Source organism: Petaurus breviceps, unplaced genomic scaffold, assembly GCF_028583685.1.
Source record: "Petaurus breviceps papuanus isolate PSGF00001 unplaced genomic scaffold, PetGlider_PUasm1.0 37, whole genome shotgun sequence".
Lineage (NCBI taxonomy): Eukaryota > Metazoa > Chordata > Mammalia > Diprotodontia > Petauridae > Petaurus > Petaurus breviceps.
Window position 1 is genome coordinate 75891870 of NW_027186296.1, and position 12179 is coordinate 75904048.

Sequence of the window (12179 nt, forward strand, 5' to 3'; positions counted from 1 at the left end):
TTCCTGGGGGATAACCTCGCCACATAACCTGAAAGGTTTTAGTCAGCTTTTGTATGAGCAGTGGGCCCCCTGTCTTGTATATCTCAGCTAGAATAGAATCAACACCAGGCACTTAGCCACACAAGAGGAGGCTGATGGCATTCAAAAACCTCCTCTTCAGTTGGAAATTGGCTAAAATGGCAAAATAGTATGGGCGATGTCTTTTGAGCATAAATTAGATTTAAGTGAGGCAGAGTTGCACAGTCATCTTCACTCTTCCAAAATCACTGGAGTCCAGTGTCTAGACAAAATCAAGATGACTGGTGATGGCCTGAGATGCACTGCATGACCTTGGCATCTGTAGTCTGATCAAGCTTTAAGGGCTCCACAGTGCTTCATTTAGCAGCTTCCATGGCCATTGGAACAAATTGTTCTGCACCCATTCCACCAGGGAGGGCGTCACATACTTGGGATAGACACTCCCCTAACTCACTGAAGGGTTGGAGACCTCTTCTGTCACCCTCAACATGGTTTAGCCATCTGCTGAGTTTATTGGGGTGTGGCAGATGAGCATGCTACAGCTTCTTGGAACTACCAGTGAGAGTTGGAGTCGTGGACAACAAAGGTAGATGTGAACAGCCCTCACACCAGAGGTCCTAGTCTTCCCTAAATACACCCTACCCATTACACTTTTACACCTTTATTAAAAAGGATGTTTTAGTTTTGGCTTTTTTTTTTTTAGCTCTCTGATTGCCACATATGACCACCAGGTGGCAGTGGTGCCCCCAATACCATGATGGCAAGGTCTCTTGTCCTTGTTTCTTAACCCTTAGGATAGAGAATGAAGATGTCCACCCAAGCCCCTGATATGGGGACCCTGTAACTTAGCTTTCCAGCAACCCTTTGAACTAGAGCCAGGGAGATAGTATCAGGATGGGGGAGCTCAACTTACCCTGCAAACTTGGCATTTCCTGCTCTCCTGCCATCACTCCAGACCCCTTTCCCATCCAACCCAACTTATGGAGAACAGGGGTGATAGCAGGCCAGTATCCCTGATCCTTTCAACAGGCTGGGCTCAGTCACTAGAAGCATGTAGTACATTTATGTGTATTCACCTGTGTGTTTACATGTGTGTCTACAGAGTTGTAAAGGCAGGTACACAGCTGAGGAGCTTTAAGAATAGTTCAGGATAGGGGCAGCTAGGTGGCACAGTGAATAGAGCATCGGCCCTGGAGTCAGGAGGACCTTAGTACAAATTTGACTTCAGACACTTTAACCCTTACTATCCCTGTTGACCTTGGGCAAGTCACTTAACCTTAGTTGCCCTGCCTACTACCTCCAAAAAGCAAAAAAAGAAAAAAGTTCAGGATGAAGCCCTACCTAAAAGTTAGCCTTGCTGTGGTGGGTGTGGGGGAAAATATTATTCATAGGCAGTCTTCAGGGATAGGTAGAGGGGTTTCTTGTTGTATATGAGGATTGGTGGTTTAGAGCTTCTGGTTTTCTCCAGGTCTCATAGACTAGATGGAGCTGAGACCTTCATTTTTATAGTTCCTAGCCTTGAGTTGGCCAGGCCAAGAGACTTAGGCACTGAGACTGCAGTACAGCCAGTCCTCAAAGCTGCACGTTCCTGGGGTTGGGGAGATTGTTATGATTAGCCTAGCCTATAAGAACAGTATGGATACCTCAATGGACCTTCCTCAGAGTGCCCTTTGTCGAACTTAGAGGAGCTGGTAAGTAAAATTCTGAGCCATCTGTGCTGCCACACATTCAGACACCTCCACTAAGTACAAACCAGAAGGGCCAGGGAAAGGAAACTAGTCAACTCCCCCCCCCCCAACCCCACCCTTTTAAACAAGCACACACCTTAGCAAACACCCTGGGCCCATACAAGAATGTCTATACATGTTCCTGGAACTTCAGACCTACAGTGGGGTTTTCTGGAACTCTCCCACTGAAATGTGAGGGTGGGCCCAGGCAGGCCCTAGTTCATGTGCCACAGTTTACTGGTTTTTTCTATTCAACACACATATAAGGGCCTTTGGAAATGGGGATGAAAACAGGACCCAGTATACTCAAAATTAACCTTCCAGTAGGGGATAGAGTCCAATGCCCAGGCCTGGGCTAGGTGGGGCCTCCTTACTTAGTCTGTTGTGAGTTCATTAAATGAGAACTTGATAACTGATCATGATTATGCTCAGAGCCCTGTACTAGCAATTGATATCAAGGTTCCTGTTTTCTAAGGTTTACTATCTAGAAAAGCAGATTAAAGGAGTGGGGGAATACTTGGCCAAGGGATTTTTTTGTAAGCCTCTCACTTTGCAACTGGCTTCCAGCCCTAGGACCTGTGCTATGCATCCTAATGCCCCTGTATAACTTTAGCCCCTCAGAACCTCCCAGTGTCCTACACTCCCTCCATTCCCATCCCATTTCCTGCTTTTGGTAGGTGGAACTTCCAGGACTAAGAGAGGATACCTTAGCCTATTCGAGGAGAAAACTTCCAAGGCCTCACCAGGACCCAGAAATAGGGATGATCTGGGCCTGTCTGAGGTAATGGGCCCGAGAGGACTGGTTCGGGCACTCAGTCAAGTCGGTAAAAAGCTGTTTATACTGCTGCTTAACCACACCACCTCCACATTGCCAACTCCGGTGAAATTCGAGTCCCCTTGGGTCACTAAGCCCTACGAGGGAGGGAGGAAGAGTTCAGTTAGCATTGGGTGCTTAAAACGTGCCAGACCCGGGTCTATGGTTAGGGATACGAACAATAAACAAAGGGGGAAGGCCCCTAGCCCGCCCGAGGGACCCAAGAAGCCCAGCGGGAGGTCAAGTGGAGGCGGCAGGAAGCAGGCCCGTGAGTGGGTAGTTTTGTTTTTAGCGGCCGGGTGAGGGAGGGGGAAGGGCTAGGGCCTAGGGGCCCTCGCTCAGGGGCCCAAACTAAAATCGTAGGCCGGGAGTCTCGCTGTCCTAGGATCTCCGCCTTTAGGCCACCCCACCTCCGACCAGAGTCCAGAGACTCCAAGTCCTCCGGGATAGGAGGTGCGAGGCCAGACGGGGGAAGGGGGGTCCCCCCTCGGTCGCCGCAGGCCCTCGGGTGCGGCTCCGCCGGCCCCGCCCTACCCCTCCCCTCCAGCTTGGGCAGGCGATGGCAGCGGGCGGAGCAGCCGGGAGGCCTCATCCAGATTACAGACGGAGCCAGAACCTCGGGGTAGCCTTTGGTGAGTGCGGGGCAGGGGAGGGCTCCCTCCGAGGCAGAACTTGGCTGGGGGTAGGGGAACGCCGGCCCCTGCGGGCTTCAAGAGTGCACTGGAGACGCGGGCCGGGACACGCGAAGTGGCCCGAAGCCCAACCTTCCCCAGCCGCACTCCCTCCCGCCCCCTCCGGCGCGCTGAGAGACCCAAGCGCGCACAAAGAAAGCCCCTGGGCGCCCCCCGAGCGTGCACCGGAAGCCTCGTGCGCTTGCCAGGACCCGCGGCGCGCGGGCCGAGGGAGGGGCGAGGGGGCGGAGCAGGTCCGGGGGCGGAGACGGGCGAGTTTGCCCCAGTTCTTGCTCCTCGGCCGGCTAGGCGGTAAACTAGGGTCACGTGCCCCCCGCGCGGACACGTGGGCACCGGGACCAGGAGGGAGCGGGGTGTCCGTGAAACCGAAGGACCGGCTCAGCCCCAGGGGGTCTTGTGGGGGCAACGAGTCCCCACCGCCGGTACGGGCCCGCGGCCGCCGAGACAGAGCAAAGCCGGAGCGAGGAGCCGTCGGAGGATGGGGCAGTGATGGGAGGAAAGCCTGGTCGGTGCCGGAAGAGGCGAAGTTCTTGGAGTGGGAGGGATGGGGGCGTGGCTGGTCCCGACGGGGGCGGTGCCTTTAGGCCTCCCGGGGCGGGGCTGTTTTCCCCTTTCGAGGGAAAAAAAGGAAAACAAGACTCTTTCCAGGGAGCTAAAAATAGCCTTGAGGTTGGGAAGGATTCAGCTAGAGGGGGCTGGGGCGGTGAGAAGGGCTGTCTGAGCGCCTTCCCCTCGCCGGACCCCGGTAAATGCCCAGAGGCGCGTCACGTGGCCGGGGGGGTGGGGGTTGCAGCATGCCCGGGGGTTGGCGTTGCCCAGTCTCCTATCCCCTGCTTGCTTCGGCAGGTTTGGGAGTGGGGGCACCGTTCTCGTAGAGGTCCCAAGCCCATAGCATGGGGCGGGACTGGAGCGGAGGAAGAGGGGCCCCTTGGAGCGCTCTCACGTCTCTCCTTCCATGTTCCCGTCTGGCCCTGGGCCGTCTCGGGGACTGGCCGCTGGGCGGCGTAGCAGAGGCCAACCCTGGGGTGTTGGGGGAAGCTCAGTATCCTTCTCTCCCCCCCCCCCCCCCCCCCCCCCGGGGGGGGGGGGGGGGGGGGGGGGGGGGGGGGGGGGGCGCGGGGGGGGGGCGGGGGGGGGGGGCGCGGGGCCCGCCCCCCCCCCCCCCCCCCCCGGGGGGGGGGGGGGGGGGGGGGGGGGGGGGGGGGGCACAGATGCGCGGGGCCGGCCTGAACGGGCTGGGAAGGGGAGGAGCCGCCAGGCCTTTTGTGCTGGAACTCGGGCCAGCTGCCACCTTTTGGACTCGCGGAGGGGGGGCGACCCCTCCCGGGCTGCTCCCCACCTTTTCATGCTCTCGTGCACGCCCCGAGTGGGGATGTGGGGAGGCGTGGCCGCCCAGTTCTAGACTCCAGAGTTCTTTGGAGGCTGCGTTTGACGTGTGTGAATCCTGCTCGAGCAGCAGCGCCCATCCGTACTTACATGTGCACGTCTGTGTGCTTAGCAGAACACGGGTGACGTGGGTTGCGCGCGTGTCGGAGCCCAGTCGTTTGGGGGCGGAACTACCTCCCCCTTTCCCAGGCTCTGCCCCTCCCATGCTTGGGTCAGGGAGGGGGAGGGGACGGAGACGGGGGGGGGAGGGGAGGCGGAGCCCCGATCGGGCTCTCCGAGTGTCCGAGGATCTGGGCTGGAACGAGGGCTTGGAGGGAGCTGCCGGGGTCTGAGCATGGAGCAGCGCGGTGGAGGTGAGGGGGGCAGGCACGGGGAGGGATGCCATGGTGGCCCCAGAGTTAGGTGGCAGCTTAGGTCCTTCGTTAACGGACTTGGGGGGGTGATCTTACACTCTGTGCTAGTTGGGGGCCGCAGAGAGGGAGCCTCCTACTTTGTGTCCTGGGATTGGATTCAGCTCCTCTTGTCGTGGAGGGGGACCCAATACCCCTCCCCCCCCAGCCCTGCAGGCTTTGGAGACAGTTTCCTTAACTCCAGACCCTCAGGGTTGGGGTGGGGGGTGGCGCACCGGCAGCTGGAGTCCTGCCTCACCTGGACCTCCCACTGAAGCCCAGACTGGGGGGGGGGGGGGGGGAGGGGAGCCCTCCCGCTGGGCGAGTGTGTGTGTGAGCCGAGGGGCCCCCTTTCCCACAGAGCAGACACAGACGCTGCTCAAAATGGAGCCTCTGGTAGCCCCTCCCTCTTCAGCTTGCAAGGAGAGAGCGGGAGCCCGGCCCCCCCCAGGCTCTGGCCTAGTCTGGACTTCCAGACACTGTGGCTGTCCTGCTCTCTCTCCACCCCCACTCCCCTTGCACTTCTGCCATCTTTCTGCTTCCCTCTGTCTCCCTGCCTCTCCCTCCCACCCTGTGCTCCTCACTTTCCTTGTGCTCACAAGGAGGCAGATGGGGGAAAATTAGTGCACCTAGTGACCCTTTAAGACAGACCCCTCCACCCACCATTGTGTGTGGGGGCTGATTCACGACTCTGTGCCTGGTAACTTTAAGGATGGGAGGGAATTGGAGGGAAGGTCTTATCTATTTAGCTCCCCTCATTAGTTGTGTGGGGCCTGGCCTGAGTTTCGGGGGATCAGGCTCTCCAGTCTTAAGCTTGGGCTGCTGGAGGGAACCTGATGCTCTCTCAGTTCCTAAAGCTCAAAGATACTTCAGCAGCCCAATTTTCTGTGTTGATTTGGGGAGGGAGGAAGAAAGGGCCTCCTGTTCAGGTTCAGATTTTACTAGATCTCTGTCTGAGGGCCTTTCCAATTCATGAGATATTTTGAGTCATTAAATGGGGAGAGGACAGGTTAAAAAAAAAAAAAGGAGAGTGTATTTGTATGGCCCTCACCAAGCAGGGAATAGGAAAAAACAACATACTTCACGTGTGAATTCATAAGCTTATATACATATTCATGCTTAAAATCATATTGCTTCAATGCTTTGTGTTGAATGCATACACATACATTCTCATGATCTCTGGATTGTGTCTTGATGGCTTGAACAGATTTCTGAAACCCTTGGAGGCCTCAGGAAGGGCTGCAGTTCTGGGTGGGCACCTTCCCTTTCCAACCCAAGAAAGAGATAAACTCTGTGAGGGTCAAGGGTCACCAGACCTTCCTCTCTTTAGCTCCAGCTAGATTCTGGGAACATATGCATCGGTGAGGTTAGAACCTGTGTTTTCAAGAAGAAATTTCTCCAGATCATTACTAACTTCTTTTTCACTGGGGTTGTCTGTATTCCTTGGGATCAATCTGATGTTGAGAGGTTTAGTGGGTGATATTGGGGGTGGGGCAGGGTTTGTCATGGAAACAAAGCATCAAACTCTATGACTCTGGTGAGCTAGGAAGGGATTCATTAACCTTTCAAGTTTCCTTTGGGGACAGAGGGTACTGGGGTGGTTTAAGAGTTAAGTGTTTTAGTCTAGCCCAACTTTGTGAAAACTGGGGGTAGGTTGGCATTGGTTTGTATGGAGGGGGCAAATGACCACTAATTAATTTGGGGAGCAGAGCATTGACTGACACAGTTTGAGGAGGAATGGCACAGGCAGCTCTCAGTTCCCTAATTACCATCTGGGAACAGGGGTAGTGTGTGTATGATATCTCTCTTGCAGTGGATAGTGAGTTTCCTCTCCCAAGGACGGAGCCAGAAGAAAAGGTTCCTTTGGGAGCCAGAGAGACCTACCTACCTAGGAGAGGACAAGTTCCCAGACCTTAGTGTAGGGGTGCAGCAAGACCTGAAACCTCAGACCAGGGTTTCTGCCCTACTGGAGGCCCCAGACTCATCTGACCAGTTGGGCCGGCTTGGCCACTTCCCTCCCCGTATCTGGCCCTTGGTCTTGACACCTTTTCTAGCCTTTCTGTATTCTGCCTCCCTGTCTGTGCTCCCACCCTTCTCCCAGGAGAAGCCTATTTCCCATAAGGTTTAAATCTATCCCAGACCCCTGGCCCCTGTTGAGATAGAAGGGAGCTCTAGAGACATAAGAAACCATGACCTCTCCCTTCAGCCTCAACAGGGGTCAAGGAACAAAACACATCCATGTATTTGTATGTATGTGTATATGTTTGGAGGTAAGTTTTCAGGGTTTGGGAGAGGGGCCTAATGGGGCATAGGGGCATAGGCCTAATGGGGATAGGCTTAGGACTAGGAGGCTTAGAATTGGGGTTGCTTTGTGGTTGCTGGGGCTTAGGGTCATGGACATAGAGAAGAGCTGGGGGGGGGGGCATTGGCAGAGGAACTTTGGGTGGGTACTGTTCCAGCTGTGGGTTATGGTGGGAGTAGAGGTCTGGCAGGGAGGCCTAGGAATGGGGAGCTCTGACTGTGGCCTCCTTCTTTGTACAGCAGGTTGCCTTCAAGGCCTGTGGCCAGGCCACAGTCCCTCCAGCCATGGCAATCGTCCAGACTCTGCCTGTGCCCCTGGAAGCCACCACCCCTGAGAGCACAGCCTCACACCCACCCCACCTGCCCACCATGGGCAGTGTGAGTAGCCTTATTTCAGGCCGGCCCTGCCCTGGAGGAGGGCCTGCACCCTGCCACCATGCCCCCTCAGGACCTCCCTTCTTCCGGCAGCAGGATGGGCTACTACTTCGAGGGGGTGGTTGTAGGGCCCAGGAGCCACTGTGCCCCCCAGTACCCACCAGAAAGCCTGTGGGAAATGCTGGCTTCGCATACATCAATGAGGACTTCCGAGGAGATTCACCCTCCAGCCCCTGTAGTGACCCTGAGGATGCCCGAGAGCAGCAAGCCCGAAGTGCCCATCTCAGGGGCCCACCTCCAAAGCTCATCCCTGTATCTGGAAAGTTGGAGAAGGTGAGAAGGGGACCTTTCCTTCCAAATCCAAATAACTTTTCACAGTGCTCAGTGAGAGGAGGGGGTAGGGTGGGATAGAGCCTCTTAGTACCTTTGATGACTAGTTCTGTTTGATGACTCGACCAAGGAATTGCCAGGATTTAGATAGAGGGAGCATATAGGGCTTGGGAGAGGGTACCTCACAGTAGCTAGGTGGTAGTACTTTGTTACTCTGTTTCAGAACATGGAGAAGAGTCTGATCCGGCCCACAGCCTTCAAACCTGTGCTGCCCAAGCCTCGGGGGCCACCATCTTTGCCAGCATTCCTGGGGCCACGGGCTGGTGTTGGGGGGATGTCAGGGAGCCAGGGTAGTCTGACCCAGCTGTTTGGGGGCCCTGCCTCCTCATCTTCCTCCTCTTCCTCGTCCTCTGCTGACAAGCCTCTGACCCTAAGCAGCTGGGCCAATGGTTGCCCCTCGGGGACACTGTCCGACTCTGGCCGAAACTCATTGTCTAGCTTGCCCACTTATAGTACAGGGGGAGCTGAACCAGTTGGAGGTTCTCCAGTAGGGCACCTGCCTACCGATGGCCCTGGGAGAGGGGTGCTGTCTGGCACTGGCAGCAGCCACCGTGGGGTCTCCATGGGTCCCTCGCACTCAGACAGTGGGCGTTCATCCTCCAGCAAGAGCACAGGATCCCGAGGAGGCCTCCTCAGTGGTGGGGGCACAAGGGCCTCTCCAGACAGTGGTTCTTTTGGGGATCGATCACCTCTCCCTGGCCCCCCACCACCTCCCCCCCCACCCCTGCCAGATGAGTCTCTGCTGCGATGTGCTCTGCAGGAGAAGCTTCGGGAGCGAGAGGCAGAACTGCAGCAACTTCGGGACAGCCTGGATGAAAATGAAGCTGCCATCTGCCAGGTGATTGACTCCCCACTCTCCCTTTGCCATCATCTCCTGTCTGAAGGGAGGGGCTGAATTGAGTAGACAGAGACTGAGTGGAAAAAAACCTGGGTCTAATCCTTTATGCCCCAATATGCCATGTGTGTCTCAGCAACTTTGTGAACTTCATTCAGATTCCCCTCTCCTCCCTCCTTAAGGGATGAGAAATGGGAAGATGCTTTGGAATTGTGGTAATAAGAGAAGGGGTTGGGTGAAGGACAGACAACTTGAATAATCTAAAACAATAGATAATTCAAAAGGAGTGATAGAACCTTCCCAGGGCTGCTTTACTTTACAATTCATAAAACTTATACCAGTACTTTGAGGGAGTCAGAGCAGGTGTTTCTACCTACAATTTTACAGATAAGTAAACTGGCCCTGGAGTAATGAAGTAATTTGTCCAGGATCGTGCATCAAGTTGATGGCAGGGCCAGAACTAGACCTCCCTAGTCCAAGGTTCCCTCTACTGCCATGTAGTCCCTCATATCTTGGGTGCTGGACTATATCCTAGGGTGGCAGCAGCTCCCTGGCTGGTCCTGGCTTCATATTAGAGCAAGGCTGGCCAGCTGATGAGGGGACCCAGATGTGTTCAGTTGTGAGCTATGTACAGCGTATTAAGAGTCATCTGTGATACCATGTTGTTTGTGGAGAGCTTGTGTGTGTTGAGGTACAGAGTAGTAATGTACGTAGAGGAGGTATGGAATAGTAGAAAACATTGGTCTCTGGAGATCTGTGTTCAAATACCAGGCCTACACTTAGTGGCTTTGTAATGACGGGTACATCACTGCCTCTTTGAGCCTGTTTTCTCATTTGTAAAATGGAGATAATAGTTGACCAAATCACTGGGTTGTTATAAGGAAAACCTCCAAGCATTTTACACATGCAAGAAGGTGGAGAGTCAACAGGATATTTGCACAAGTATGGAGTGGGGCTAGACAAACTCAGTATTTGTGAATGTTTGGAATGGGACTGTGCTTGTGTTGATGGCCCTGTCCCCACAGGTGTATGAAGAAAAGCAGAGGCGCTGGCAGCGAGAACGGGAGGAGCTCCAGGAGGGCTGTGTCGCCCAGGTGATGCAGGCGACCCAGAGAGCTCAGCGGGCACAACAGCTGCTGCAGCTGCAGGTGTTCCAGCTGCAGCAGGAAAAACGCCAGCTGCAGGATGACTTTGCACAGCTGCTGCAAGAGCGAGAACAACTGGAACGGCGATGTGCGGCCTTTGAGCGGGAGCAGAGTGAGCTCGGTCCTCGACTTGAGGAGACCAAGTGGGAGGTGGGTTTGGGGACCCTGGGAAAACTAGGGGAAGAGGATAGGCTGAGAATCTGGGGGGAGGGAACCTTTGGGAACCAGACTAGCATCTGCTCCTCAGGAAAAGTTAGGTTTTCAACTTCATTATTTTAAATGACATAATTACTCAAGGTTTTCTACCTACTAAATGGGAGAACTGGGGCTCAAACTAAGGTGGTTTGCTTCCACATCTTTCACCTGCATCCTTTTGCCTCTGCTGACCCTCTTCCCCTGTTGGGTGTGAGGTTGTCACTCACCACTGGTCCCCCCTCACCCCTAAGGTCTGCCAGAAATCGGGGGAGATCTCCCTGTTGAAGCAGCAGCTAAAGGAGTCCCAGGCGGAGCTGGTTCAGAAGGGCAGTGAGCTGGCAGCGCTGCGAGTGGCACTTCGGGAGGCCCGGGCCTCCCTAAGGGCCAGTGAGGGGCGGGCTCGAGGGCTTCAGGAGGCAGCCCGAGCACGGGAGCTAGAGCTTGAGGTCTGCACTCATGAGTTACAGCGCAGAAAGAATGAGGCTGAATGGCTTCGGGAGAAGGCGGGCCAGCTGGACATGGCTGTGGCAGGACTTCGGGGGGCCCCAGAGCCCATCCCTATGCCCACCCCTGACCCCTTCCTGCTGTCGGAGAGTGATGAGGCCAAAGCTCAGAGGGCAGCAGCAGCTGGGGCTGGAGGGAGCCTTCGGGCCCAGGTAGAGCGGCTGAGGGCCGAGCTGCAACAGGAGAGGCGTCGAGCTGAAGAGCAGCAGGGAAGCTTTGAGAGTGAGCGCCTGGCCTGGCAGGCAGAGAAGGAGCAAGTCATTCGCTACCAGAAGCAGCTGCAGCACAGCTACATCCAAATGTACCGGCGCAATCGGCAGCTGGAGCAGGAACTGCGGCAGCTGAGCCTGGAACTGGAGGCCCGAGAGCTGGCAGACTACAGCCTGCCTGAAACCCCACCCTGTGTCCACCTGGAGGAGATCACAGCCACAGAGATCTGAAAACTCGTAGGTCAGAGGAGCCAGGAGGCAGGGGATGGGAACCAAGTCCGAGGCCCCCTGAATCCAGGGACTCTCACCTCTCCACCTTTCTTTGGGATAAGTTCCCAGGCCAGTTCTGTGCCCAAAGGGAGCGTTTCAGTAGTGCTAATGGCCCCATGTGATTATTGGTAGGGTGACTTCAGGCATGCTCATGCCCTGTCTGGGGGCAGATGTAAAGACCACACCCCCACTCACCTTGTCCACCACCACTCCAAATATGCCCCTAGCATTGAGAGCCTAAGGATTCTATGCCAGAGAGAGAGCTCCTGCTTTCCCCCCTTCCCTCAGTATGAGCCTCCCTTCCATGTCCTAGGGTAAAGGATGAGGGACCTGGGATGAAGATACCTTGGTTTTCCATCAGGTTCCTCTCTAGAACCCCATTCCATAGCCCCCTGTATGACCAGGAGCTGCCTTCAGACCAAAGGAAGAACTCAGAGACTTCTCATTTATTTGTGTTTGTTACTATTCCGCTCTCTAACATCACCCCACCCTCCTTCCTGAGTTTATGGCATCTTTTAAAATTGTATATTTTTCACACGTGTAAATTTCTTGTACAAACCCAAAGAAAAGATTAAAAAAATTGTTTTTAAGAAAATGAGTACACTGAAAGTGTGTATAGGGAGGGGGAAAGTCTGTACTCTGCCCACATACACACTATTGCTGCCTCCTCCTTAGCTCCCACCCTGGTTTTGGGAAGTCCTCCTATAAGTCCAGTAGAAAAAGGCTTGGAAGTCCTAATGGAGCATGACTTGAATGGAATTTACAGAGCCTGAGATACCAGGGCAGTTCTCCCCTTGCATTCTTAACCCTTAACTAAGTAATGGCCAGAAGCAGGGGGATGGATGAGATGGCTCCTGTTCCTCTCTCACCTGAAGAAGCCTGGAGGGTCCTATCTGGGAGAGACCAGACAGCAGGGAACCCTCACCCCT

At 55.1% G+C, this 12179-nt stretch overlaps 1 protein-coding gene across 10 annotated transcripts; it reads left to right on the plus strand.

The window, feature by feature from the left end:
• Positions 1–3065: 3065 nt before the first annotated feature.
• LZTS2 (leucine zipper tumor suppressor 2) lies at positions 3066–11845 on the plus strand. 10 transcript variants are annotated; one of them, XM_069098766.1, is made up of 6 exons: positions 4786–4990; positions 6234–6387; positions 7568–8035; positions 8256–8930; positions 9953–10222; positions 10519–11845. In XM_069098766.1, exons 3-6 carry the CDS (start codon positions 7613–7615, stop codon positions 11209–11211), a joined length of 2061 nt encoding a protein of 686 aa, XP_068954867.1. In that variant the 5' UTR covers positions 4786–4990; positions 6234–6387; positions 7568–7612; the 3' UTR covers positions 11212–11845. The 10 variants fall into 10 exon arrangements, with proteins under 10 accessions (XP_068954863.1, XP_068954868.1, XP_068954865.1 ...); XM_069098762.1 differs by lacking the exons at positions 4786–4990; positions 6234–6387 and adding an exon at positions 3066–3191; XM_069098767.1 differs by lacking the exons at positions 4786–4990; positions 6234–6387 and adding an exon at positions 3169–3191 and having other exon boundaries at positions 7571–8035.
• The last annotated feature ends 334 nt before the right edge of the window (positions 11846–12179 follow it).